The following is an 18,628-nucleotide window of genomic DNA, read 5'->3' as shown; positions in this document are numbered from 1 at the left end:
AGGTACAAGTTGTTTTTCCTGTACCTACAATCTACTACTCTCACCTACACTCACAGCATGAAACCAAAGGCAATCCATGCAGTCTGTATGGGGCACTGATCACAGAGGCTGAGATGTCAGCACAAGAGACCTTTACATTCCCCTTGTCATTTTGCTGGAGGAGAGGAAACACACCCCAAATCTAGCCTCTAGAGAATTCTCTGAAGCCTGAGTACTGTCACATCACAAGAACAGGCTGTAAGTCTTAGGGTTCCTCACACTCAGTATTCATCTCTTTTGTGAAATATTTCTTAATTATACCTCTCCTATTAATCCAAGCAGAAATGTTTTCACTTGTGAATGAGTAAACTTACCAACATAAACAGTCACCCACTGCATGATGTTACTTTGCTCAATGAAATGACTGCAGAGAGCCTATAAGACAGTGGGCCTATAAGATTCTATCATCTGGTGGTACAGTTACACACCTGAAGTGTATTTTTCAGAACATATTCTTATCAATAAACAGTGCATGGCTCTATTATACTTTAAAGCATATACACATGTATTTTGAAGTATACCTACCATGTTCAGCTTATTTATGGGTATCATCTCATTTAATCCTCACACTACTACTGTGATGTGGAACTATTATTATTCTGTCTTATAACCTCAGAAAAGCCTGAAGAGATGGATCAAGAGGGACTGCTTTCATTTAATGTATATCTACCAGGAACCATGTATTTGCTACACTAAGCATTTTATACACATCATTCCTAATCTTTACAATAATTTAAGGTAGATGTTAATATTACAGTAGTAACGCATACATAAAGATCAGAAAACTTCACTGCCAGGAGAAGGGAAGAAAATCACTGGGAGTTCAAGGTCAACCTGGACTACAAAGTGAGTTCAAGCCAATCTAAACTGCACAGTGAGACTTTGTCTTAAAAAAAAAAAAAAACTTCCATTTTCATAGGGTCACATAAACAAGTGTCAACAACAAGATTAAAAATCCGAATTTATCAGTCTTAAATCTCAAGCTCCAATTTGTACCCTGTATCCTCTCATGAACATACTTTATCTATGTTTGTGTTCCTATTAAATAATTTAATAGCTTTACATGCATCTCTTGACTATTTTTATCACTATCATTGTACTGTTTTCTTTCTCTAGTGAGATTATTATTGTTTATTAACTTTTTAAGAGCCTTTCAAGAAAATACCACCAAAAGGTAAGGGTGTAGCTGTGTAGAAAAGGACTTCAACAGCGTGCATGAAGCCCTGTGTTCAATCTCCAGGACCACATTCAGACACTAAGATCTTTGAAAGCATATTTTTAAAACAATTTGTTTCCATCTTAATTTTCTACTTAAAAAATAAGAGAGGTTGTGGGTGTAGCTCAATGATAGAGCACTTGCCTAGTATGTGAACGGTCCTGAGTTCGATCTCTAGCAAGACGGGAGTAACAGACAAGATAGATTTGGACTGTTTCCATTATGCAAGAATTGTATTTATATATTTCTGAGTTTATTATTTTACCTTACTAATATAATTAAATATAGCTTTTAGTATTAAAACAGCTCACATTTCCTAATACAAAATACCAATCCTAAATTACTCCAATGTATTCCACATGCCAACATAATACTCTGGCTACCACATGGGGTCCTGCATTTTGTTTTGGTCTCTTTGAACACTCTCACAACTATACAAATTTACCAACTAGAAGCAAAAGAATCTGGTAGCGGGAGAAAAAGAATGAGCCTCTAAGGGTAAGCAAAGTGGAAACTAGATAAGTTACTTACCAGTGAGTGCCCAAGGCAAGTACTTTAGTTCTCAGAGCCTCCCTGGCTCACCTGTCATACCAGAGTGGCCCACCTTGTGTACAGAAGTAAAAACTGACTTCTTAATGTTTTATTTTTCATACTTTAACTATAAAACTATTCAAATTAACAGTTAGACTAGCTTAGTGAGGCATGCACTTTGTCACAATTCAGTATTATTTAACATGTTACTGAATACACATTATTTGACAAACACTGAATGCCAATCACGTGCCAGGATAACCTAGTAAAAAAACATACATAGAATTTAATGTAACAGTGGGTAAATTTTCATCTAAAAAGGATCACTTTAGATGTTACATTGAGAACAGATGATAATAGATAAAAGCATCTAACAGCATATACATTTAGATAAAAGCATAATAGATAAAAGCATTTAACAGTATATACATTTTTAAAAAAATTTTATTTAAGGAGAAAAGAAAAAAACCAGTGAAAGGGTACAAGTTATACAGATTTACAGAAAAAAAAATGAACAGTAGGAAATCATTAGTTAATGGATTACATATTGCCATCTTAGAAATAATTGTTCAAGTCACAAAATTAAAGCTTGTAGAGTGGACATTCCAACAATGATACTGCAAACAGTTCTGTTCAATGATCCAATAAAACTCTGTGATATCATTTTCTATCTTATACACTTAAATATACATGCAGTTATATAGTTTAGAGCACTTTCTTTTCCTCTCTTTTGTACAATGACTATTACACATTTTGGGTTTCAATGCTCCCACGGTTCTTATTGCTTTTTTGGAAGAGAGTAAAACCAAATGTGACATAACAGAACAGAATCGGTTAAGTCAAAAGGGTGGACATAATAATGTAAAAACATAATACAAGGTGATCAACAATGGTTACCATAATGCCTCCCGCTATCTCTAATAGAATTGCCAATATCATTAGTTATAATACAATTGAACAAAACAGTAAAGAACAAAACCGACAAAACCAAACCATTGGAGACATTGTAGGTCTTCAAAAGTAGATAAAAGTCAACGAGAATGGGCGTTATAATGAATCTCATTATCTTCACAGCTGATGCCTAAACTTTCGAACCTGATACTATCCAGCAAAACAGAATAGGGGAACATCAGTCAAAAACAAGATGGTGTGAGTAATACAGGGCTTCAAATCGAGATAATAGAAAGTCAAAGGGGGTTACTATAATATATCGTGCTATTTTTTTCCCTTTAATTAAACGGATAAAAATAAAAAAGTAAATAATGGAGTGGAGATTGAGAAAAAAGAGGGCATAACAGCGAAACAGCACAGATCAAAACATAACCATTTAAGCAGAATAGTGTTTCACCACCAGATAATTCCGACCCAAAAGTAGTTACCATATTGACTCTTTCCTTGAAGTCCTTGAGTACAACTTCGTATACTGTAGCATTAAGTATATCAAAACAATGTAAAACCATTTAAGAGAATGACAGCATTACAGAGTATTTAGAATCGACTAACAGAAAATGAACAATGGTTTCTGTATAATCTCCATGTCTTTAAAATGTTTTTGCTTATACTATCATACATAATAAAATCCAATAAGATACAACCTATTTAGACCATTGGAGACAGAAGAACAAAAGCTAGATGAAACTTCAAAACAAGATGATACTAAATCAGTATTACCTATTAAAATGTCATTTTCTCCAAAATAGCTGTTTCTATCATCCAATCTTCTCTGTCTCATTTCTGTTGAGCTCGTTTTCTGTCAGTAGCTGTCAGTTTGTCTTCTTCATTTTGTTCTCTGCTCCATTCGTTGTGGCCTCCCCGCCACTATTTCTGGGTTCTTTGTATTTTTCTTTTTTTAGAATATCCTGCAATACTTTCTGTAGAGTTGAATTGGTGGTTGCAAATTCCCCCAGTTCCTCTTTATCCTGGAAGCACCTTGTTTTTCCATCAATTTCCAGGGACAGTTGTGCAGGATATCTCAATCTTGGCTGGAGATTATTATCTTTCAAAGCTTGAATTATTTCCCCCCACGCTCTTCGTGATTTGATGGTTTGTGCAGAGAAATCTGCTGTAATTCTGATGGGTGTTCCCTTGTAAGTGGTATCTGTTTCTTGTCTCTGACAGCTTTTAATATTCTGTTCTTGTATTGAATTTCTGGAATTTTTATTATTATATGCCTGGGTGTTTCTCTGTTAGTGTTGTAGGTAGCTGGGGTCCTGTATGCCTCATACATCTGAGTATCTTTACCTTTTGCTAAATTAGGAAAATTCTCCTGGATTATTTCTGTGAGTAGCTTTTGTAGTTCACTTGTTTGTGTCCCTACTTCTTCTTTTATGTTCTTAATCCTTAAGTTATGGCTTCTCTTATCATCTTCTTGTCTTTGTATTATTGCTGTTTGTTTCTTTGTTATTTTTAAGAAGTTTTTCATTTCATTCTCCCATATTACAAGTCTGCCCTCCAATTCAGATAGTCTGTCCTTAGTTTCTTTCAAGCTGTTATGCCAGTCTTGGATAGACTTCTTAGTTTCTTGGTAGTCACTTTGAACCTGCTTCACATACTCTATGCTTTCTCTGTTTTCTCCATCAAACAATTCTCCCCTCCTTTTCTGTTCTTCCATTCCATCATCTGTTTTTTCCTGGGTGGTGCTTAGCATTTCTCTAACTATTCTGCATACTTCTAGCTTCAGGTCGTTGATAACTTCATTCATGAATTGGTCTATGAGGCTCTCTATATGGTGCTTTATGTCTATTGGTTCAGTGTCCGCTATTGCCTGTTTCTCAGAATTGGGGGCCGAGGAGCCTTTCTTGTTGCTGCCTTTTCCCATGTTCTCTGTTCCTTATATATGCAAGCTTACATAGGAGGCCCAGCTTCCCTCCCTGTCAGCCACAGCCTGATCGAATTGCGCTGGCTAGGTGTTCTCGCCCACCGCAGCGCACCACGGAGTTACGGACTAGGCAGCCTACGTGGGAGTCGCCCCTCCGGGCCACCGTCAGGCTCTGGGATCTGGGTTGGGCCAGCCTACCGAGTCCGCCAGCAGCATCACACAGGCCAGGCACTTTTCACCAATCCCACCTGAGAGGGGAATGTGTGGCTGGAGTTGCCACCGCGCCCTGCTACTGCCGGACTGCCCGAGCCCAGAAAGTCCTCCGCTGGAGTCAAACTGTGGTAGAGTGTCAGTTTCTCTCACTCACCTCACCACAAGTCAGTGTACGCCTCCCTGCCCGTCCTGTTTTCGACTCCGTTCACAGACTCCCGTTCTCAGAGCTTCTGCGCGTCTCTCTCCTTGCCGAGCCGCTGTAAAGGCAGCCAGCCGCGGCGCGGCGGGAAACCCAAATCGCGGCTTCCAATGGCGCGGGGTCTAGCCTCCACACTGAGGCTTTTCTGTTCCTGTTTTAGCACCAGGACTGCATTCCAAGTTGGTTTCTCTCAGCCCAGTTCGTTCCTGAGTCAGCAGAGCATATCTCTACCGGTTTATGTCTCCTTAGTCCGCACCATTCCTGACTTCTAAACCAAGCCTTTCAGAGAGCCTCCGTAGTATGTGCTATCTGTCCGCCATGTTCTCCCGGACAGTATATACATTGTTAAAAGGAAGATTTCATAATATATATACATGTTATTTATACATACAATATCTAAAGGGAAATTCTAAAATTTGTATCTTAGGTTTTTAAAACCATTTTATAATTCTCATCTAAGATTTTTGAATTCCAGGGTATAGTAAGCCGATTCTTTCTATAAAGTTACTGAAGAGAATAAAGCATCCAAATTCCATCCCTTCCTGTGCCATTATATAATAATGAAGACAACTTTGTGCTTGCTTTTGCTGAACACGCGTCTATTCAACAGATGACAGTATCATGAGCAGAGAACAAATTGGTGGTTGTTGGTATTACAGAGGTGCCAGGTATTACTATTAAGCCACAGGGAGTCTGTGTGCACAGAACAGTTCTATATACACATTACAGTGGTTACATGTATGTGCCAGTGACAAAAGCCCATAGAACGACTCCCATTTGGATGCCTGCCAACAGCGTTAAAATCTAAAAGTTCAACAGTATTCTGCCAATGTTATTTTCCCTATTTTACATTGTACTGTATCACAATCTGGTAGTAATTACATACACACACACATCTACATATATTTATGGCCACCTACATATATCTGGCCAAAATTCATTGGATGGTACAAATTATTCTATATAAACTATATTTCAATAGAACAAGTTTTAAAATATATTCTTAAATATGTGTTTGTTGTATGGGAAATGTACAAGGTAAGTGGACGTTTTTACACAGAACACTAATTTAAGAGCTCCAGACTGACGAGATGTTGCCTAAGAAATCCTTGGCTGGAAAACAGAGTTATACAGAAAATCAACTGTGTCAGCAGTCTGGGTTGGCCTTACCTGTTCACTCCTAAACAATGCCTATTTCTAGGACTAGCTCATATCTTCTAGAAACTGAACTGTAAAACTTAAGTTTGTTCTAGAAAAAAAAAATTTTTTAAAAAATGTTTGTGATACATAGAAAATAACATTAATCCAGGGGGAATTGGTACATACATATATCACTTCTTGATCCTTTTTACTTTCCCTTGCCCTCTCCTTTCTATTTCCATCAATACCCAAATTTCCTTCCTGGGCTTTCACAGAACACTCATTATCTTTGATACATTAATCCTTTGGAATGCTTCTTTATGTCAACATATTAATTTCTGCTCTGATCTGTGTAATCTTATCCCTTGTTTCAGAAATTATTTTTCTAGGCTAAGAAATGTATCATTAGGTTATTTATTTGGGAATATCATACTTTTTGTGGGCACATTTACATCTTTTCTCTTGGAACTGTCTTCATTGTGTCTCACAGGTACTGGGATTTAGTGCTTGCAATAACTTTTGCTTGTTTTTAGGCTTCAGTTGAATGGAGTATAATTTTTCATTCTTTCACTTTCAGTCTGTACCTCTTGTGGCTCCTACAGTGACCCATGGATCCTTTTTGTTGGCTTGAACCAATCTGCCCCTCTATATTATAGTTTTCTGACTAGAGAGCTGAGATCACTGATAATGAGTTATCATTGTAAGGTATTTATTGAATCCTGTCATTCATTACTTTTCCACTGCTGACTCCTTACCCTCCCCTCTTTTAAATACTCTTCTAGATAGATGTGTATTTTCCTTTGGTCTTTTTGGTGTTGGTGGCCACCCTGTCTTTATGTTTTCCCTCATTATTTTCTATAATGTTTGTTTTAATGGTCATGTATTTCCTTAGGATTTCTCTGCAATGGAAGTCTTTACTTTTCTGCCAATTTTGAAAACTGATTTTGCTTTTAAGTCTGGATTGACAATTGTTTTCCTTTAAGGCTTGAAAAATCTTAATTCCAAGTCTCTCCTAGGCTTTAAGATTTGTGCTGAGAAACTTATTCTGATAGACTTGACTTTATAGATACTGGTTATTTTTCTCTTAACAATTTTTACTATTATCTTCTTTCATTGAATTTCTCAATTTTGATTATGACGTGGAGAGATTATTTTCTGTTTGTGGCTATTTGAGGTTCTATATGCTTCTTGTACTTAAACTTCTGCTATGATTTCAATGAATAGATTATATCCTTGGAGTTATCTTCTAATTATTTTACTTTATTTCAATTGAGGGCTTTTTAAAAAGTCATCTAAATGGGTACAGAATGCAATTTGCATAGTGTGGTGCCTTGTTGTTTTTAGAGATCTCTGAGTATATGATCCACCTCCAACTTCTCTTCTATTTCTAACACTGTCCTCATACTGGTCAAGTCTGCTATGTATGATTTCCCTGAATTTTTATCATCTATCTTTGCTTGCTTTGTTTTATACTTTCTAGATCTTTTTAGAAGTAGTCATTCAGTATTGTATTATTGTCTTCCTTAACTCAGTTTTTGTTCATTTCTTCTTTAAGCTCATCAAGTATTATATTGGTAAAATCCTGTATCAATTTGATTAAATCATTTTTAGCTTACTTGACATGATCATTTTTGGTTTTTTGGTTTTGTTTTTAAGAGCACAATATATTTATTGAGAGAAACAAAGCTTTTGCCTGAGAGACAGAAGAGGACCCAAGTAGGTTGCCAAAGACTGTCTTTTTTAAGGACTCTATTTGTAAGTAAAATCACAGTCAGGCCAGTCTAAGGTGGGGAAGCAATTATAAAAATTTCTTACCTAAACAAGTCCCACACAGTTCATTGTCTGAAACAAAAGTATACTCTTCCCTCTGTCCAATGAAAACAACAGAGGTTAAGAGCAGAATATATTGAGAGAAAGAAAGCTTCTGAGAGAGAGCCAAAAGGGGTCCTGAGTAGGTTACCCAATCATTTTGGTTTTAAGAATTTTTCCTAAAGCTTCCTCTGCTTCACTGCCCCTGAAGAGCATCCTGTTGCCATGTTTTGTCGTGTTTCTATTGTTTTTGCACTATGGGTTCAAAATGATTTTAGGGTAGAGGATCTATCACTATTATGGAGCTCTCCTTAGTAAGATTCTCTCTCCTTGTATCACTAGGTTCTGTTATGTTCTGGTGTTTATACCTCTCTTTTACCTATTTAGCACACAGATAATCCTTGTTTTTTTAATGACTATTCAGACTTAAGACAAAAGGCCATTGTTCAGACTTCTTATTAAACTGATCTCTCTCTACAGTTCTGTACAAGTGGTTTATACAGCCTCAGCATCTTTTTTTTTTTTTAATAGTACCCCTCAATGGTACCTTGCTTCACCAATTTAACTGTTCTGTGATTCTGACTGTAACTTTGCTGGTTATACTGTAGAAAACAGTACTGCAGTATCATGTTGCTATACACTGTAATACTGCATGTAAGCATTATACAAATAAAAGCAAAGTCATCAAGTTGGAGTTTTCTTTGGTCATTTAATTGTTCTGAATATTGTACAAAGTGTATAAAATTCCTCATTGAGTAACCAATTCATTTAACAACCTGGTCTCAGAACTAGAACTCGATCACTAAATGAGGAAATGTCTGTAGAATTTGAGGGTCTTCTTAATGTCTAAACATTTGGAGACTTGATGCCCAGCACCACTTATAAAGGAGAAAATGAACTGCAGTAATGCTGACAGAATAAAGACAAATCAGATATCAGTATACAGTAAAAATCAATTAAAAGCAAAACCTATGCCACCATTAATAACAGAAAAATCAAAGACAAATCAGTTGACATAACAAACATGGTATAGGTACAATTATACCATCCTTCAGAAAAAAGAATAATGCAATAATAATGTAGAGGTAAAGATAAACCAAATATTGATGCGTAGTAAATACCTACTAAACGCAACTATACCATTAACATTAGCAAAGAATTCAGCAATAATAGTGTAGTCAATTAAATACTGTGGCTAAACATTAATAAAGCTTAATAGTTATAAAAATGGAGGAAAGAGAAAATGAAAGAAAGAAAACTTGAACAACAAAAGGAATGAGAAAAGTGAGACAAAAGAAACTTGGGGCCGGGGATATAGTTCAGTTGTGTAAGCGCCTGCCTGGCAAGCATGAAGTCCTGAGTTCGATTCCAGACACACAAAAATCCAAACCACTTGAAAGGTTGACAGAATTAACAGAAAAACAACAAAACATAATGAAAACAAAGAGTAAACACAGCAAAAAGAAATGAAATGAAAGAAGACAAACATAAAAGGACAAAGAAAAGAGAAATGAGTCCAAAATATTTCTCGGTATTTTTGGGTAAATAGTTTCTTTCCATGGTCAACGGTACTGGCATCTACCAGATAAGAGAGTAGTGAGGCACCACTAAGGCCTATTTTGCTTCCATGTCTACTTTTTACTGGATGAAAGCTAAGCCCCGGGTGAACCTTCCCACTAAGCATCATCAGTCAATGGTGTACTGTTCACCTTAGGGCTATCTCCATTTCAGCAGAGCTTAGTATTTGTCTATCTGTGTGCTCCACATTACTTATATCTGTGACTACCATCATGGCCTCATGAAGTGCCTCCTTTGCTGCAGCGGGCCTTATGTCCCTATAACCTGCAATGTGGCAAATGTCTAAGTGGAGTCCTATCCCTGGTCACACCAGCAGGTGGGACAAGCAAAAGGACCAATGAGATTTCTGTGGGAAGTAGGCAGCAAGAGGGGCCAAGTAGAATACTGACTTAATGTCATTGCTTTCAGATCCAGCACCCTTAGGAAAAAAAAATGAGCTTGGCTTCTCAACACAGAAAATGGCCAACACATTCTTCAAGTTGCTTCACTTGAGCTCCCCAATGCTTGAACTTCTCACGTGACCTACAAATAGCCCACTCCTTCTTCTTAACTGTCTCTTTTTTCCCACCCTGTCACTGTGACAGGGTGACCCCATAGTTCCTCAAGTGTAGTTATTTTGTGTCATTTGACAGATAGCTTGGTCCTGGAATAGCTTGGTTTTGATCAATAAACCTGTTCCTTTGCAAAATGACCTCTGATTCTATCGCTCCCAAGTATGGTAGATGCTACAGTGAATTTCTTCTCCAACTCTAGTCTTCCATATGGAAAGAGTCACTTTCAGAGTAAAACCCTGTGCTATCTTGGCTGTTTACAGTAACCATGGGATCTTCAGGTTAGTGCTGACCTGTTGTTTTCTCCCTAGGACTGCCACCTCTGGGCTTACCTTGTATTTACGAGTTAGATTAGCATTCCGGATTACTGTGTTCTTTTTTCTACATTTTCTTCAGTTTCTCTAGTTCTCTGATTTCCAGTCTTCTTGCTGGTTCTTTCTTGATTCCTGGAGCTTTATTTCTTTTTCTCTTTGCTAATCTGTTGTTTTCCAGGTGTTCATAGAGTCTGTATTTTTCTGCCAGCCTTTCTTCTGTCATTTTCAATCTCCCTCTCTTTCATAAAGCGTTTTAATAAGAATGCTTTTGCATATCTAAAACTATGTCCCATAATCTAAATAACAATTGTTGAAAAATATGAACACCAATTTGACCAGACAATTTCTATACTAGTAGTGGTGCAGAAACATATACAGTGGTATCTCGATTCAGAAACACATTTGTAAACAATTTTAGTTTGTTTTTATTTGCAATTGGCAAACAATTTTGATTTTGCATTTGACAAAATCTTAATTTTGTTTGTGGATTCTACATCTGCTTATCTGTATAACTGTGGCCATCTTCCCCACATGAATGGCCATCTTTTCCAGAATTATGGAATGAATTCGTTAACCAAGGCACACTGTATAACTGAAGTCTGTCAGTTATTTATAAATAATTGAGCAGGTACTGTTTATCTACAAGGCAAAAATATATATACTTTGAACACTCAAGCTCAGGTGAGAGGCCCAAGTTTGCAGAATTTTGCATGTGCTGTGAAGTCATCAAGCATGACCTATGTAGCTCTATAGGAAGCTAACATCTGGAAGTTCCTACTTGGGTTTCCTGCACTATGCACCATACACCCTTTCTTGTTGCTCTTTTTACTTGGCCTCCTTTTGCTGTAACAAATCACAACAACAAATGTAACTTCTGAGTCCTATAAATCCTTCACTGGACATGCAGATACTCTGAGGACCTCAAAAGAAGAGTGTTTCTGCCAAAGAATTTGTCAGAGGCTGAAAGCCTGAATAAAAGCAAATTTAAAGTACTGCCAGGGAGCAGTACATTAAAAAATAACCATTTCTATCTTCCTGTTTTTAGAATCTTTCATGCAAAAGGTGGTCAAGAAATACAGGTTGAAAAAAATTTTTTTAAAAGAAAAGAAACACTGGTTAAAGATAAAATTATGACAGAGTCTACCTAACTCTGCATTAGCCATGATGCTTCCCTTTGAATCATCAAGAATACAGAGAAGTGGAAAGCGGGAAATCTGTGTAATTGGGTCCACTAAAAAAAGATAGAAAATTTCTCATAGTAAGAGACACACAGACCTATATTTAATTGTATCTTTTGGAAAATGGCAGCTCACAATTCACACACAAAAAATACTAGGTTTGGGGCTGGGGATTTAGCTCAGTGGCATAAGTGCCTGCCTTGCAAGTGCACGGTAGTGAGTTCGATCCCCGGTACCGATTAAAACAAAAAACAAAACAAAACAAAACAAAACACTAGGTTTTAAACTAAAATTTCAGTTTTAGAACTACAATTTCAAACTATGTTTTAATGGACAGATTTGAGACCAAAAATACACAGAAGAAAATTTAAAAGCTTGATCGATAAGACTTAAGTATGCACTGGAAACTTGTATATTTCTATAGGTGAAGTTATATTCTGTATCAGAGTTAAGTTGCAGTTCTATTTTCTTCAACTCTTTTTTGTTATATAAATTACCAGTTAAGAACCAAATGATAAATGCACTCATTGTGGATCTTAAAATACAGGTACTAACGAAGAGTGACTTTTATGTCACACCCAGGCACACAAGGTGCTGAAAAATTCAACAGCACCAAATTATTTCTATGCTAGTTAAGTATCATCACTGCAAATTTAGTTAATATGACAACTTCTGAGTAAATATGGACACAGGCTTATAAACAAATGTCCACAACTATTTGCACAAAAATGCCAATTAAATACAACTTTAACCAATGAATGTTAATTAAGATAAACAGAAATGTTATACAGTAAAGGAAAAACTAGACTGCTGGGTAAAATGTACTTTTCTTGCTTTCTGAAGAGACAGAAGCTTTATCAGCAAAATTACGTTTCCAGACTCTTGCTCTATAGTGAACGGTGTTATAATAAGCTTCTAGTTTACTTTCAAAAATATCTTTTGAGGTACTAAAAATTGGGTCAAAAACATTTAGTACATCATTTGAAATTTCTCACACTGATCAAGTGGAAAATGAAAATTCACTGTAGTTTATAATGACAGTGGGCATCACTGACAAAAGAGGTGAGGAAAGAGAGAGACAAACAGAAAAGACAAATCTGCCTGACAAGCACTAGGTCATGAGTTCGTTCCCTGGTACCAAAGCAAAAAAAAAGAAAGAAAGAAAAGACAAATCACCTACACAGACATAGATGAGAGACAATTTCTCAATGGTTTCAGGGAAAATGAAAGATAGCAGCAAATTCCATAAAGGCACTAACAGGAAACTAGGGACCCTGGTGTGTGTATGTCCAGCAGAGGGATCTTTCATACTATAAAGACACAGATTAGAACAATACAGTTAACATCCTTGAATGAATATTAATAACTTGTACTGAACGATCAAGATCAACTATACAAGCAAAATTGGAAATTTTACAAAAACTAAATACATGCTTGATGTTTAAACAAATCTAAACAAAATTTGCATAACTGATATCATATAAACAACAGTCTACAATGCAAAATTATTTTTGAAATGAACAAAAAGGGATCAATGTTTAAAACCCTGAATGGAGTAGCCATGCTGGGACTGGTTAAGAGTAACAAGAACCAGAAGCCAATTTGCCCTTCCTGCGACCTGATACAACTATTAGGGTTCTGGAAGAACAAGTCAAATCTGCCTTTACCATGAGTCTGCAGAAGCCATGGTAGACCTGGGAGGAGTAACAAGAATAAGAAGCCAATTTGCCCTTCCTGTGACCCGGCACAAACCATGCAGGCCCTGGGAGGAGAACAAGCCAAATCTGCCAAATCAGGAGAAACCAATGGTGGATCTAGGAGGAGTAACAAGAAAAATAAGAAACCAATTCACCCTTCTGGTGAGCCAACGAGTACGCAGGATGGGAGACAAGAAACCCTGCCCACCAGCAAATAGCTGACTGGGAGATAAGCTGAGTTGATAGTATCTGAGGTACCAAAACAACTTGATGCTTCTATTGTTTTATTGACTTTGCAGGCCTAAATAAGGCCAGTAGTCTGAGCATCAATTAAGAGGGTAATAATATGCAATATTCCAAACATGGGGGATTTACTTCTGTCTTGTTTTAAAAATCTAGTATTTTTTGTTTTGTTTTGTTTTGTTCTCTTATTGTTTTGGTTTATTTGATATTCTGTTTTGATTGGTTTCGCTGTTTTATTTGGTTTTATTATGTCTGATGGTATGGGTAGCAATTTTGAAGATAAGAGGCACTGGTGATTTCCTATTGTCCTGTTTTGAAATTCTGTATCACTTTCACTGTTTTGTTTTGACTGGCTTTATTCTATTTTATTTTGTTTGATTTTATTCTCTTTAAAATAAACATTTAAAAAAACCCTGAATGATCATTTTCATTTTTGTCAAGAAGGCAAACTAAACATCCTGACCAAACTGCTCACTGAAAGCAATGAGACATGCTGAAAAGTTGTTTTGCTTTTTTTTTTTTTTTTAATCTTTTGAATCATCTATAAACTAGGAGACAAAACTAAAAACATATTCAGGCCAGTCACAGAAACACAGAGGGGTAGAGAAAAACTAGGGTCAGCATTTTCCTTGAAGGTAGCACTGAAAAAAATGCACATGCTGTATGTTGTAAAACATGACAACTGGCTAAAAAAAAAGTATGGAGGCAATAAAAAAACGTAAAATAAAAATGGTCATCCTTGTGCAAATGAGAAGGGCAAGGATGTGAGATAGGGAAACATCAAGATGTTCATCAGATAGTAAAGGATATGGATATTTATTTCACTGTTACATATCATAGGTGACAAAAGAATACATGTCTTATGGGTTATAATTCTAGCATTTTGAGAAGCTGAGGTATGGGGCTGGGGATTTAGCTCAGCGGCATAAGCGCCTGCCTTGCTAGCAGGCAGTCGTGGGTTCGATCCCTGGTACCGATAAAAATGAAAAAGACAAAAAAAAAAAAAAAAAAAAAAAAAGAGAAGCTGAGGTAAAAGGATCATAAATTTGAGCCTGGCCTGGGCAACTTAGGAAGACTCTGTCTCACAATAAAAATAAAAATACCTGGGCCGGGAATTCGGCTCAGTGGCATAAGTGCCTGCCTGGCAAGCGTGAGGTCGTGAGTTCAAGCCCTGGTACCACACACACACACAAAAAAAAACCTGCATCTTGATTTGAAAATGGTAAATACTAAATCCTCAGGAGCCTGGCACTGTCTACAAAGTGAAATCCAGAGAGTAACTGGACAAGTATATGGCAGACAATTTTATGTAATTTAATCAATATAATGATCCTACAGGTGATATTATCTAGAGCTATGATAGTAGGTAAAAGATTCAGAAGGGAAACCGAGGTCACACAATTCCAAAATGCACAGCACATCCATGACAGTATTTACTGCACATGTACTCAAGTAAATTTTGTCATACTTTACTTTCTCTGGGTTTTATAAAGATTACTTAACTGTGTTACACAGACTGCAATGTTTTCTTGGTTAAAAAAAATCTGAATCTACTGGTATGTATAGTGCTAACCTCCAATCACAGACTCAGAAGCAAATTCCTCCCAAAAAACAAAACTGGGACAATCTAATAATATTGTGAAAGGAACAAAAAGAATTCTTTTAGGTTAGTCCAGAAACTACAAAAAGGATAACAATCAGGTATCTAGGCCTGTATTTATTATATATTCTGGAAACTAATGTCACCAAAAGAGCCATGCATTTCCTCATTAGGTACAGTTTTTCACCCGAAGAGTATGATAATCCTACTAAATCAGAATGAGAAAATGTAATATAGGTTGAGCATCCCTAATCAGAAAATCCACAGTGCTTCAAAACCCAAAGTTTTTTGGGAACCAACGTGATGCACAAGTAGAAAACATCATACCCTGAAATTGTTTCTTATACAAAATTACTTTAAAATACTACGTACGATTATCTTCAGTCTATGAGGTATACAAGAAATATAAATGCCTTCATGTACGTACTTTGGTCCATCTCCAATTAAGCCTATGCAAATACTTCAAAATCAAACTACACTTGTGCTCATAAACACTTCTTTCTGGTCCAAAGCATTTTTGAAGAGGTAGAGACAATCCATATAAACACACTATTATTTAAATTATCTTGTGCCCTCCTTCACCACAATATGAACCTCATCAGATACTGTAGCTAAAGGATGGGCTGCAACCATACATACAGCAAGCAAGCATAAGCCAGACATGGTGGTGCTAACTTTTAATTCCAGCATTTAGGAGGCTGGAGCAGGAAGGTTGCTATGAGTTCAAGGCCAGCCTAGAACTCAATACAAAGTGAGTTCAAGGTCAGCCTGACCTGCATAGTGAAATCCTCTCTCAAAAATACAAAAAACAAAACAATAACAAAAAACAAGTATATAAGGCAGAAATCATTTCTGCAAAGTGAACAGAGCTCCCATAATTGCAGCTGAAACCTAAACAAATGTTCTCTTTCCAGCCAGCCAAATTAAATTCCCTCCCTCATCCAACTTTGTGTTATTAGAAACTCAAACTTCTCATAAGTCTTTATCAAAAATTCCTTGTATTATTTCTACTTCACAGACAAAAAAAAGCAAAGGCACATCATACCTTCCAACAGCTAAAAAGTTAGTTAGCTGTCTGCTCTCAGTGAGACTATAAGCAGAAACATCTAGTTATTTTACATAAAAGAAAAACAAAAAACATTTTACATTCCTATTTTCCTCAACAGAACCTAGACATACATGCTGTTTCTTCCTTATCTTCACTGTCCATTTTAGTTTAATTAATGAGTACTGTCAAATCCATCCACATTTATATTACATTATTACCATACCACTCTGTCTCTTGCTCCTTCCGTCCCCCCTTCTCTGCTTTCTTCTTAATGGTACTGGGAATTGAACTCAGGGTCTTTGCACAGAGCTACATCTCCAGCTCCTTTTTTATTCTGAGGCACGATTTCGCTAAGTCACCAGTTGCCCAGGCTGGATCAAACTTGAGATATTCTACCCTCAGTCTCCTAGAGTGCTGGGATTATAGGTGTGTACTACCATGCCCACTTATCATTACTTATGTGAATGGTTAAAGAGCTTCGAAATCTGTCTGCTACCTTTTAAAAACCCACTTCATCCCTGCAACTGCCATCAGGATCGTCTCATTTAAAAATTTAAAATTCTGATGAAGGCTGATTAAATTTTTTATAAGGCTTCTGACAATCTGCAGGAGAAAATCTAAACTCTTCACATGATATATTCCCTCACTTTCTCATCAGTTACTTACCAAATCACAGCTCAGACTTAAATGCACCCCATTTTCTCCCTCTCCTCTGTATTTCTCCCAAGAAAATATAACTTTTCCTGATCTAAACGTGAACGGACTTCCAATGACACTTTCCAGGTAGCCATTTTGACTCCGTAATTGCACTGAGTTAGCAGGCCCTTCTCTTCAAGGTCATGCATGTTGGTGTGTACGTTAATGTAGTGTCAATATTAGGTAAGTATTCATGATAATTCTAGACAAGATAAATAAAAGTACAAGCAATAATGCTGGCACTCTTGGTCAAGAGTAGTCATTTAATAATTAAGTTTACCAAGATAAAATTGTTACCAAGTACATTAACAGCAAAACTATGTACATCTTTCTGAACTTCATTAGTCTGTTGTGATTGTTCTACAATAATACTAACAAGTAACATGCACTGTATTTGTATGTAATATTGTTAGTTCATTCTACATTTAATGACAGTTGCTTTTGTGTATAAACTGTCATAATACAAACATAGTTCAGATGAATTTTATATGATAAATTTTTGGCTTCAGACATGATAACTATACTTGAACTAAAGATAAAACAATTGTCATGGACTTAACTTCTCTACAAACAAGTATCTTTTAAGATTTGTCCAAGCCTATAAAAGTTTACCAAGCCTCAAAAATTGATAAAATCTCACAATGTTTAAAAGATTCTCAGTGTCATATAGTGATTTTATATTCTCTCAAATGGTAGCTTTAATTCAATTGTAAAATAAAAATATGTAATGAATAAGACTAAACAAACAAGTATATTAAAACACTTATACCTGTTGATAGAAGAAATTCAGAGTTGGCTTGTCTTCAGTAAACTGGTTTAGAAATCCTTTTGGCAAATAACGAATTCTTAGTTCATATCTAAAAATAATTCACAAAACAATTAGAAATAATTTTCTCATAGTCTACAATTAGAATATTAATGCATAACAATGCAATAATTTTGAAATATGATACAATTGTTAAATAGAAATACTTATTTTCAGAACAAAACAAGTATACCTTTTTAAAGCATGCTACAGCCCAGTGATTCTGCAAGGAGCCAGAGCAAGAAGATAGTCCACAGTTCTCCAGCCCCAGTGATCACTCTCCACCACTGCCCAAAGAAAGCATTATCTTCAGTCCTGTCACTGTCCACAGCAAGCTTCCCCCAGGTGTACAGTCCTAGACTCTTTTGTCTTTGGGGTATAGAAACTATACCTCAACAATATGCTAGAAAGAGTCATCCATAACCAGTACCTATTTATTCTCAGCTGAAAATGTCCTGCACTGTACAATACAACACAATTACTATTCTCAGTACAGCAAATGGCCATGAGAGTTGTTCAATAATTTAATTATTAGGAACACTTTTTTTTCCTTCTCCTACATAAAAACAATTTACTGCTCAGGAAACCAAGTTTCATAAACAGTTAAAACAAACTTTACCAGAATGTTCCCTGTATTTTTATTTTTGTGTGTCTATCTACAATGAATGTATTCATATATTATCTTCAGGTGAACATAAAAAACATATTTCTCTTTTGAATATATCTAGAAGCAGTGCCATCACTGGGTCATAACAATTATGAACATGAATATCTGCAATAATTATCACACAGCATGCCAAAGAAGCTACAGAACAATTCACTCCTACCAGCAGCATTACACTGTTCTGATTCCTTACTTCTACCTGGTATTTTCTAACTTGTTTATTCTACTCACTCTATATAGTACAATTGTACATAGTGGCTTAAATTGGGATTTCTTTCATGAAATATAG

At 36.2% G+C, this 18,628-nt stretch overlaps 1 protein-coding gene across 25 annotated transcripts in view; it reads right to left on the bottom strand.

The window, feature by feature from the left end:
* The window catches only part of Ptk2 (protein tyrosine kinase 2), a 333,580-nt gene that overhangs the window by 153,642 nt on the left and 161,310 nt on the right, over nt 1–18,628 (bottom strand). For 23 of the 25 annotated variants that reach the window (XM_063231008.1, XM_063230987.1, XM_063230989.1 and 20 more), the window contains one exon: nt 17,640–17,727. The exons of the other annotated variants lie outside the window; for them this stretch is intronic. In XM_063231008.1, the coding sequence (XP_063087078.1) occupies nt 17,640–17,727 (88 nt within the window). The remainder of the gene's footprint in view (nt 1–17,639; nt 17,728–18,628) is intronic. 25 annotated transcript variants of the gene reach the window in all.

The sequence above is a fragment of the Cavia porcellus genome, unplaced genomic scaffold (genome assembly GCF_034190915.1).
Source record: "Cavia porcellus strain 051 isolate PalLab524CR breed Dunkin Hartley unplaced genomic scaffold, mCavPor4.1 scaffold_19, whole genome shotgun sequence".
In the NCBI taxonomy this organism is placed as follows: domain Eukaryota; kingdom Metazoa; phylum Chordata; class Mammalia; order Rodentia; family Caviidae; genus Cavia; species Cavia porcellus.
This window is presented reverse-complemented; position numbering and strand designations above follow the sequence as displayed.